Source organism: Labrus bergylta, chromosome 12, assembly GCF_963930695.1.
Source record: "Labrus bergylta chromosome 12, fLabBer1.1, whole genome shotgun sequence".
In the NCBI taxonomy this organism is placed as follows: domain Eukaryota; kingdom Metazoa; phylum Chordata; class Actinopteri; order Labriformes; family Labridae; genus Labrus; species Labrus bergylta.
This window is the reverse complement of record NC_089206.1, coordinates 16,912,333-16,924,181: the sequence shown is the minus strand read 5'-3', so window position 1 is coordinate 16,924,181 and position 11,849 is coordinate 16,912,333. Positions and strand designations below refer to the sequence as shown.

Below are 11,849 nucleotides of genomic sequence, written 5' to 3'. Positions count from 1 at the left end.
TGTTGACCATGAAAACAAATCAGAGTTTGTACAACAATAATTCTTCTGCCTGATCATTGCCTGCTGACATTGGTACATCCCACATTATTTGCTAATGATCATCAACAGGGCCAATATTATACTGACGGATGTTCAACCAATACATCAGTGCATTCATTACTAAAATTCAAGTTATATGAACTTTAAATGTATTGGTTGTGTCCAAAGTTTTTGGGGATATAACTTCGACCTAAGTAACACACATGCTTTCAAAACTGGGCAGATGTTCAACGAATACTGGCACTGGCTTTTCTTTCATCTCCCTCCCAGGAGAAAATGTCTGTCTTGGAGTCTGGAGGATTTTTGGGTAATTAATTATGAATTGATTATAGATTCAAACAAAACAAAAATCCAAGGGTGCCGGACATGGCAAGCTTTATTCATCACAGCAGAAACAAACGAAATAAAGTGGAAAAAAAGTTCTATTTTCAAAAATAGATTTTCAACAAATAACATGTCAATCAAAAGAAAGGCAAATATAGCTACAAAATAAATGTACACAACAACAATTTTTCCATTTGACATCATTGAGGATGTCTTACATTGATTATAAAACAGGAGACGGTATGTACAATCATACAACTTCAATAGGACATGCTTAGGAGTTTGACTGCACCATTGTACCACACACTGACTACAACACAAAGTCTGCATATTAACTGACTTGGTCTGTGAGCCTAACTGTCTTCAGAAGGCATCAGCTTCCTGACACTAAGTCAAAATAGAAACAAGCCTGCCAATAAATGCATAACTGACGGTGTAATAATGGATGTGGGGATGTCTGCTCATGAGCCAACCCTCTCTGTCCAAACAACCAACCAGAGAGCCTGGTCTGTTTCCTATGCTGAAATGTTGCTAGGCGATGCCGAGGAATGTTGGTGTGTGACCATGAACTGGAAGCTTTTGTGCAAATCACATCTTTACTTTCCTCCGACTCACAGGTCAGTCCACAGCTGCATAAAGGCGCTACAACCATCTCAGAGAGAGATTTCCAAGACAACACCGGGACTCACATCATGCTTTTAAATACCAACAAACAGGCAAAATAAAATCAAACTTACAGTACACATTTACAAAAAATTAAATAAAAAACACACTTAATGGAAAAATAGCTTACTTTGGACAGGGCCAGCCTGTGCATTTGAGTCTTTTTTTTCTCTTTTCTCCCATATTATTTGATTTTTTTCTCACAAACTAGCCCTTTTTACAACATGATTGTTAGACTTTTGCAGGCTTCCTAGTAGATTCCCAATTTGTAAAGAATATTCTGCTGTCAGCTCACACAAGCAGCTAATTTAAGTCCTACTGTCCAACTCTTTTTGTTACGATTGCGTAATATTGACAGCAAAGTCTAGCATTTCCAACTCAAAGAGCACTGTTTCCTCTTATTCCCAAACTACTCCTTTGCATGACTTCATTGGTTTCTCTATATTCCAGTTGCTACTTATACAAGGAGGAACAGGGGCAAACACAAATTAGCGGCCTCTTTGTACAGCAGAGATGGTTTGATGTCAATGGACCACTTTAGCATGACGGTTTTCACAAAGCTGCATCTTTATTGCCGCACAGGTTTCCTTTGCATCACAAGCGGTTAAATCATTATTGCTTTATGGTTCGAAGCACAGAGATCACTGCTGCACACACACTCAACCATCAAGCCAAAGATTTAAGGTCAGAAAACGGTCCAATTTCGCTGGGTATAGTCATAGTAACCTACAGTAAGTGCTTCTTATTGGAGGTCGATGGAACAACAAGAGTGTCCGACGCAAAAACTTTGAGTCGTCTTGGAAGTATAGAGTCAGGTTTGGAATGCTACATCGGATCGTTTCAAATGAGAGAAATCCACAGGCAGATTACAAAAGTCAAAAATCAATGACTTTTGGCAACATGAAAGGCATTTTTCAAAACTGCATACCATTTGAAAATTGCTGAATCTATCAACAATACAATGCTACAAATCCTTTTTCCTATAATTATTTGAAACTACCAGCCAGATTTTTTCCCATAAGCCGTCAGCTAGACTTAGGTAGGCGTAATCCTATGCTTTTAAATATGCCTAATAACACTGACTGATGAACCAGTTTGAGCTTCATAAAAAAAACGCTCAACAGCTTGGCTTTGAGCAGTTTGTCTCTCTGCTCTTGGACACAACAACAGCATCTCTTCTCATCTCTTGAGGTGTGTCTGTCCCATCACCAAAATAGCATTTTAAAATAGACTCTACCTGTGACAGCAGGGACACTGGAAGCCCGACTGAACATCCCTTTATGTTTAGTTTGTTCTCATCCCGTACACACTGAACCTCTTCAACCTCCTCTGCTATCTGTGGGGCAGCACTGTGCAGAGCTACACAACCATGCATCAACAATGCATGCAGGTTGAGATAGTCTAGACTGCTGTCTGTCTGCATGGCAGCCTTCGCTCACAGCGCTTATCCCGCTCTCATCGGCACTGGGACAATGAGAACAGCTCATTGTGTAATAGCTTTTACTGGGCTCTGTCCCTCTGTACTCACTCTGCACCTCTGTGCTCTCACACTCCTAAATGGGGACGCCAACGAAAAGCTATTTCACGCCTTACTAATAGGGATGTACAGGAATTTGTGTATTCCTGACAGTTTCATGCTAGATATATTTTACTTAGAAAAATATCCATTGAATCATCTGAGAGGCATTTACATCACAAGATTAAACGTCACATGTTGCACATTTCCAATTTGGACAAAATCAGCATGTGCCTAGAGATATTAAAATCAGACAGATGTTACACCGCTGTAGTTGCATACTGTTTGCAGGTGGGGAAAAAATGACAGCTCCATGGTCAAACCTAAACTGATTTAGTTTTAAAGCAAGATACAGTGGTGGTAAATGATGGATGTGCGTTAAAAGGTTCAGGAGCAAGTGGACAGCGAGGTGCCCACCTCTTCTGAGGGGTGTTTGGTTTCCGGGGGGATGAGGGAAGGATCCAGCAGGAAGCCCTGATAAAACCATCATGCCCACCCCCCCTTCCCCAAGACCAAAGAGGCAGGGGGCTTGGGGTTTCATGTGAAGGCTGTGACCCCCATGGTCTCCACTCACATGACTGAGCAGCTTTTGGCCTTCTCCTTCTTGAAGGTGGAGGAGAGCAAATCTGACTTGCTTGGCAGGTGGAGGAGTCTTTTGGAGAGGCGGCGGGTGGGGCTGTTCTTGGGAAGGGGCTGCAGCTTGTTGATGCAGGCCATGGCTGCTGTGCGGAACACGCTGTGGATACTTTTCTCTGAGGTGAACGCTGAGCACTCCAGGTAAGCCTCTGCTCCCAGCTGCTTGGCCATCGCAGAACCCTGTAATACATAAAGCCATGAGGTCCGTGCTCATTGCTGAATTCAATCTTTTGTCTTTTATTAGTACATTGGTCACCATGTAGTTACATTAGCAGCTCTGGAGGACATGCCTCCGTAAGCGCAAATTGGCTTGACATTATAAATGAGGGAGCTGTTGACAATATCTGACTCAAATTCTTTAGCCTGGGTTAAAAAGCTATAATAAGAAAAAGTGAAATTTAGAGATGGTTTCATGTTTTTGTCAGTCTACGCTTGTTATACCCTAAGCAAACTATGTCACTTCTTTTGTCTCACCTGCTCATATGTGATGGGAGTCTGTTTCTGATTGGACAGCTCCATGAGCGTGCAGACATCTGTGCGCAGGTCAGTCTTACAGCCAATCAGGAGGATACGAGTGCTTGGACAAAAGTCCAGGATCTCAGTTTTCCACTGTGAACACAAAGGGACAATCAATCAGTTCAGCGTATTTATCTTTTCCGAAATATACAACATGCAGTTTCATTTTACATTGCATAGAGCTACAGTATACTCTGATGAAAACCACTCGTGAAGCTGTGTTTAAAATAATTGCTGAGTGAAATTGAGATGCAAAAGAGGACTATAGAATGAAATACTGAAGCCATTACCTTCTTCAGACTACTGTCCACAGTGTCCGGGCGGCTGATGTCAAAACATAACAAAACTGCATCTGAGTCGCTGTAGCACAGGGGCCTCACATTGTCGTAGTACGGGGAACCTAAGGGGACAATAAGAAGAGCACAATTAATGCAGATGAAAGACAATATTAAGGTTAAACCGCACACAGGTATCAGTTATTTCACTATCTAACCGCAGGAACTCAAGCCGAATTAGTGCAGTAGTGAATATTCAAGATTCTGTTAACTGTCAGTTCCATAAAACGCTCTTAAATACATGAGAGTGAAATGCAATCCTCAGAGCAGAGAGATCTTGGGCAGGCTCCATTTTGATATACACGTGTATATATATATATATATATATATATACACACACACACACACACATCCTAAATATGGAAAAATAATAACACATTGTGTCCATCATTCTTCTCTTTTTCCTGTGCTAGCATTACCCACAACCTCAGAGAGCACTTATCGATATTTACTGTTGCTAGGTTACGAAATGTACTTCTGCTTCTCTCTAAAGTGAGCCTTGGGATGTTTTAAATAGCGCTGGGTGCCTAATATTTTCCTCTATTCAAGGTAATATCACCAAGAAAACGTGACAATAATGGAATAAAGGAACCATCTCCTGGCATTAGCAGCAGATCGAGACCTTGAAATTTTACGCCCGAAAAAAAGAGACTGATTAGTTTCTCTTTCGCCGATGTTGTTGAAAAAGCTGATATCTGAAGTCCTGCCCCTTTCTTTATTTTGATTTATCAGGGAGGGTGAAGTGATATTGAAGAGTGCGGTGGTGTTCCAAAGGTTTAACCATTTTCATCTGAGATGAGATCGCTGCGACAAAAAACCGCTTACGCCAAGGGCGTTTTTGAAGTAAAGATGCTGAGCGTTGAAAACGCTGAACTGGTTTTGTATCAGAAATGGCCACTGCCAGTGCAGAAGATGGCATTAGTGGTCACAGGCCCAAAAACTTGTAAATGGAGGAAGGCCTTTTTCTAGTTTTGAAAACTCTGAAGTCAGACCTGCAAATGTCTCATCATAGGTACATGTACAGGGACTGTCATTATGTCAGCATTACTCCATGTAGGTTCATTTTTCTTTCTTTTCTAAAATTTAACCTTGATGATTTGAAATAAATCGTTTTTAATGAAATACTGTTTGAGAGTCAATGTCAGGCAGTTGGTCAGATGAAAAATTGTGACTGAGCAGCAGAGAGACAGAGCGAGACAATCCGGCAGAAAAGATTCAATTAAAAAAAAAAAAAACTTTATTTGTCCCCTGGGGGAAATTCGAAGAGGTGGAAAGAATGCAATCTGCTTTATGAGAAATCGGCAACTCTTTCTTGTGCCGAGCCTTACTTTTCTGATCTACCCCTTTCCTGCTCCTCCATCCTCTGCTGGCATTTCAGATAGAGAGAAGATGACAATCGAGCTCTAAATCCTCATTGATCTCCTCTTGCAGTAGATTACGCAAGTGGAAATGGTGGGGCTGGGGGCAGGCAGACGCTCCCACTCATGCTCAGAATCCTTAAGTAAACCGCCCACCCCCCAACAAAAATCCTCTGCTAGGCACGCAATACCTCCAGTCCCACTGTTACCACAGCAACAGGCAAGGAATCCACCATCTACATCAGGCATTCCTCCCACCTCTCCACAAAGGCTGGCCTTAACTGCCAATCAATCATTTTACACCACACACTGGCCGCCCACCCATTGCTGGGGACATTCCTCTGCTCTACAACGACAAACAGCCATTACACACATTCACACATGCTAACAGCACACCTTATAACACACACACAATATTTAAATTTGGCAGCAGCCAGAGGTGAGCCCAATCTGTGCGAGATGTAACAGAAGAGGCGCAGCTCAATGGGATTAAAATGTTTACTTTAGGCTCTGTGTGAGTCCCAGAGGGGATTGAGCATTCCTATTATAGCGTCAGATAACAAAAGCAGAATAATCACTCATTAGATATTACACAAGCATAGTTATTGATTTACGGCAAGGAAAACGATGCATCAGAAGAAAAACATATAAACAGGCAAGCACCAACATGGATGTGTGCATACAGATCAGTTTCATGAATTCTTAATGATTTTCCACATTATCAAAGGGTAAAACTGAATTTGCCAGCTGCGGTGCGCTGTGAGTAGTATAATGACAAGCTGCGATGAAATTCCTCAGAGCTAAATGTCCCAAGAAAGTAAACATCGCAGCAAGGAACAAAGGGATACTCTTGTTGTCTTAAAACCAAGCCTTTGGATGAAAACTACTCCGTTTTACTCTAAAATACCTCATTTTATGATAAAAAATTATTTACTCCACTATATTTTTTACAAAGGGGAAAGACGTCGCCACACTAAAATGCAAATCACATTATTGCCCCGACACCTCTAGGGCTGGAGTAGAAAAGCCACGCTCATCTGTGAGACAACTTTGTGTTTGCAGACTGTGAAAATTGACACACATTAGAATCAGGACAATTAGCAAAGCTTGGTGTGTGTGTGTGTGTGTGTGTGTGTGTGTGTGTGTGTGTGTGTGTGTGTGTGTGTGTGTGTGTGTGTGTGTGTGTGTGTGTGTTGACCGAGGGATCTTACAGGAAAGAGTCAAAGGGATCCATAAATCTTGTCAATCTCCTAGTTGGGGTTATCACACGGCTGGAGACTGGGTGTGATTCTGCATTAAATGGCCTCTGATTTAAATACAGAAATCAATGGAGAGTATCTCAGGGGGTCCCTGAGCCTTTGCAAATAAAGCTGACAAATGAGTTACCCGGCTACCCAGGAGCCTGAGATTGAGGGGAAGCCTAGGATATCGTTTTCCACCAGTGATCGATTTTTTTTATTCCAATCTGGACAGATGATGCATGATTCAGTCGGCCTACTTATTCTTTATGTAAAGGGAGTAAATTCAAAGCTGATATGAGTGTGTAAATATTATTTGTATAAGCTCCACAGCATTATGTTTAAGTATTGCAGCAGCTTTGGAAACACTCTCCAGACTCTCCAGGACCCAGTTTCTAATCCTGAAAGAAATAGCTTTTTCCATTGTGGCCAGAAGAAGCCGGGAAGAAGAGAGAAGGGAAAGCAGGCGTGTAGCCTACGGAGGAAGATCACAAAGAGCCCTCCTGTCCCATTAATCCTTCACCCCCTGCAGTCTGATATCACAGAGCACCAGTCTGTCTCTTTCCCTCCTCTTTTTCATTGCAGCACCCCAAAGAATGCCTTGGATAGACAGATCAATGCACACGCAGAGTATAAGCATGCCCCCAAAGTTTCTTCTTCCTTTTTCTTAACAGCATGCATCTATGACAGATGGGGAGTTTCTGAGGCATGAAACACAGAGCGAGAGAAAAAACACATAACCGAATTCCTGCGGCTGAGCTCCACTCCATCCTTCTCAATGGTGCTGTGCCCAGAGCTAAGTGTCAGGGTTGAAATTGGGCCAGAACAGAAGTAGGCTTAACAGTCCAGGATGACAGGTTTGTGTTGGAGTGTAGAAGTGGGGGAGGGGGGCAGTCTGCTTTTTCTGCAAGTATATTTTTGTGCTAAATAAACAGAGGGACAGTGCCTGTCCTCATCATTAGCACACTCCTCTCCTAAAGTGAGAATACAGGGGTCAGACAGATTAATGATCCACTGATGGTATGACTCACAGATTTGGGGATGAGAGTGGCTCAGCCCCTCCCCGCCCACACTCAGCCGGCTGGGAGCTGTGCTGCTGCTGCTGCTGCTGCAGATGATAACTACGGATTTCACATCCAGGCCCCAAAAAAACACATCATTACGTCAGACGGTTGTTCCGCGGTTTCACATGTCAGAGCCGGTTAGAATCACACTTTAAAGACCCCTGCAGAGAGCTAGACGCTGCGTCTATGCTCCTGAACATCACCACATCTGAGCTGTTAACAAGCTTTACTCGGTAACTCATCGCCATCAGAGCTGATCACACTCTGCATTTTTTTCAAGGAAAACAACAGATTAAAATTTTTTTAAGGCCTCGACATGCACAGAATTTAAGTGTATTCTGAAGGTTACCTTTTAAGAAAATGTGTCCTGAGATTATAGTTATTACTTGATAACTGATTCTGATATCAAAATAAAAACATTTTACTGCCTTATTGTAGTAACTAGATTAGTACCGTAGCAATACTAGTGCACAATATGAGTGGGGAAAAGGATTTCTGACAAATTGGCTAGCTTTGATTAACAATACACTCGCTTCAATACAATATTTAAGCTGAAACTAATTGATTTTGGGGGCTAAAGCGTTTGGTGAATCGACGGGCATACTCACTGAAAACAGATTTTTCATTTTAAGCAATGTGGCCGACACCAAGACTAGTGTCGATATCACAACAACTCTAATACTCAATGCAAAACAAGTTCTTTGCAGAAATCGTTTCCCCATTCTCTAACATTTTTGATAAAACAAACATATTATTTACTGAGGAACTAATTAACAATGGCCTTTCTCAACCAGACCAGACTGCGTATAAGACAGCCTCTATTTTACATGCACACTGACTTCATTATAAATCACTCTCATTCATTAATCATACTCCAATGATTAGAGATAAATTATCATCTTTAACACAAAGGCTTTATCAGCAAGACTGTTTAACCTAAAATAAATGACTCACTTAGACCATAACGAGCTTCATTATTCACTATACATGAGAATACAGTGGGCCGGACACCCCCCACGCATGTCTGATCAGACCAGGCTGATTAAAAACTGGTGGATTGATTTTCGTCTGTAAATCCATGACAGAGCCCGGAGAAGGAGCCTCGGATGAGATCAGACCAATCGATGTCGGGGAGTCGGGATAATGAGGAGGACCTCTCTGAGCGGTGGGGCCGCAGCAGCACAACTACAGCAAATTACAGCATACGTGCAGCCTCTATGCTGGTCGTTCATCACCAGGAGGCTGACATTAGATGCAGGAAATGAAATGCCTCTATCACAAAAGATGTGAAGGAATGGCTTATATAAGTAGTTTTCATGAGAACTAAATACACTCAATCCATTGCTAACTTGCTTTAACACAATGTCCCCCCAGTTTATTCTGTTAACATTGTATTGCATGGTTTGTGCTTGTCACTTCGTTTGATTATTGTTCCTTATGGTGTAAATTAACTAGAAGCTACTGGAGCAATATTTACATAAATGAGGAAGAAACACAAACGAGAGGTTAACAAAGGGAAGGAAAAAGTTCAACAATGAATGATGAACAGGAAATAAGGGTGGATGGGAACCTAAAAGCTGCATAAACCCTTGATTGGAAAGTGGAAGGAAGGAAAGAAAGAAAGAAAGAAAGAAAGTGTCTCAATCTGAGTGGGTCAGTCAGAGGGGCTGGCCCTTTGGTCCTATTCACATTCTTAATCCCCTGCATCATGCCCGCCTTTGGGTGACCCGGAGCAGCATATGGAGGCAAATGCAGGTCACCAGTGTTTCTGAGCTGCCTCATGTCTGTCTGCTCCAGAAAACCTTCCTGCTCAACAGGATGCCTCTCATCATCATCCCCAAGCACCAAGCCTGCTTGTGCTGGCCAGACCAAAGGTCCAAAGTCTGGGATTAGAAAGCAGGATTTGGTCTGCTGATGGAATTATACTACATTTTTTCCCTGTTTAAATAGGGCTAAAAAAAAAATCTGTGAACACAGTGAATACTGCATCATCTCAAACAAGTGGGTCTGTTACATAAAGGATTTGTTGTCCACAGACATGTATAACCCAGTGAGGACACAGCTACATCCAGCACGTCTGTGTACGGAGAGGGGGAAGCATTGTGCAGCGAGCATGAAGGGAATCAAACAGGTGCTGCAGATGCATTACACAGTATCCAGGTCAACTAACTAAGCAGCAGATTTCCCCGTGGAGATCTACAGTGACACATTGACCCTGTTTTTCACGCTTAGTGTAAATGAACATATGATGGACAAAGTCAGCAATAAGAACAAGTGAAGTGGAATAATCACTCTTTCTGCCTAGTTTCCAGTGAAACTCATTAGGCACAGAAATTAACTCCTGCCTCTTTTTTTTCAACCTGCCATGTGAACATTTGTTATATAAGATTACATTTAATGTGTTGTAATTCTGAGACTTGGAAAAAAATGTGTTTGACTGCAGTGCAACAAGTGATCATTTTCTTTGCACTTGCCTTAAAAAGCAACCCTTCACCTAGTGTCATGTCAGTTCCATTTCTCATCCCCTGAAAGAGCAGAATCCAGGCAGAAATCCGTGCATCTCTCCTTTCTGCACATACAGACTCTTATTACATTCACAGCACATGGCTTAATATCATATAGCCTCCTCCAGTGCTGCAGATTGCAAGCAGGACATGAAACAGACAGACAGTAGGTGATACTCAGTTTACCTGAAGTGTCCCACAGACTGAGCTCCACGCGCTGCTCCTCGAGCTCTAGACAGGCTGTGTAGTTTTCAAACACCGTGGGCACGTAGGTCTGTGGGAGCAATTAGCAACATGGTGCCATTAGTGGGGAGGTGTCAGTCTGCAGTCAGCTGCAGGAAATGCAATACACCCGAAAAACGGAGCAACATGCAAAGAGGCACTGAGAAGTGTCGAGTAATTATTTGGTCGATTAATATAAAAAAAAAAAAAAAACTTAAATCAAATGATGATGCATGAAATATGCAGCACGGTAGCCAACATGCACAGATGAGTAGGGAATATATACAGTATAACTTATACAAACAGCAAATGCATTTAAAAGGTATAATAATATTATGTAAACCAAGAAAAGAAAAATGGACGAAAATGCGCATGCAACCGGGGCACTGCAACAGACGCAGACATTTTTTTTACCGCCGCATTGAATCATTATGCAGAGTTTAAAACTTAACATCGTCAAAACGCAAGCACACGAATGTGCATTAAAATTGTAGTTCATATTTTTATTTTATTTTTTTTACTAACATGGGCACAAATAAAGCCTACCTCTGGATAGCAATCCTTCGCCAGCACTTGTAACATCGCCGTTTTTCCGCATTGAACGTCTCCCACAAGCACCAGTTTACATCTCACCACCAGCGGCTGTGTGTTCCTCCTTTCCTTCATGATGTTGGCAATAATGTTTCGGAAAATTCCCTTTGTTTTTGAACAAAATGAAAAACAGAAGCAGCAGAACAGCCCAGAAATGCTCCCAGAGTGTGCGGATTGTCCGGATGCGTAGCAGTCTGTGGAAGCTCGCTGTGATCTGATTGAATTTGCCACTGCGGCTCTTTATACAGGGGAGCAGCAGCCAATCAGAGTCCCCCATTCCACAGGCGCTTCTCCTCACTGCACTCCGAGATGTTCCCAGAGAGCAGGAACACGTTGTTTTGTCAAGGATGAGAGAACAGCTGTGGTATAAGCAAAGCTTTTGTTAAAATGTGAGAGGCTTATAGGCCTACTTATTTTCCCTGCCGACATAAACAATACTTTATCGTTAACAAGTTCTATTTCATATAGGCCTACTGTGTTAAAACATATAGGCCTGCTTTCAAAGCAGTCTGTCACTGCAGACTTGTGTTTTGCCAACTGTGCTGTCACTTGGCCTGCTGTGAATTGATTGATTTGATTGCCTTGACTGGCTTGATCAAAAGCATACCACTGGCTGACAGCTGAAGGGGCTAATAGACCAATTCACAGTTGAATAATTAGATAACTTTGATCTGCACTTCATTAGTCAATGTTGGCCAAATAGCTTCTTTTCTCCTTTTTTTGTACTTTTTCAAGTGATAAAACACCTTGAGCCAGAATAAAAACAATTGAAGTAGGCCTATGCTGAAGGTACCTTTTTGTCTCTTGAGAAATATTAACCTTTTCATCGATTATAGTAGACAA

At 42.0% G+C, this 11,849-nt stretch overlaps 1 protein-coding gene across 1 annotated transcript; it reads right to left on the bottom strand.

The window, feature by feature from the left end:
- Window positions 1-391: 391 nt before the first annotated feature.
- rnd1b (Rho family GTPase 1b) lies at window positions 392-11,226 on the bottom strand. The gene is made up of 5 exons (XM_020648307.3): window positions 10,962-11,226; window positions 10,380-10,467; window positions 3,985-4,094; window positions 3,653-3,787; window positions 392-3,358 (listed from the first exon to the last, which is right to left on the bottom strand). Exons 1-5 carry the CDS (start codon window positions 11,079-11,081, stop codon window positions 3,113-3,115), a joined length of 699 nt encoding a protein of 232 aa, XP_020503963.1. The 5' UTR covers window positions 11,082-11,226; the 3' UTR covers window positions 392-3,112.
- Between the last annotated feature and the right edge of the window lie 623 nt (window positions 11,227-11,849).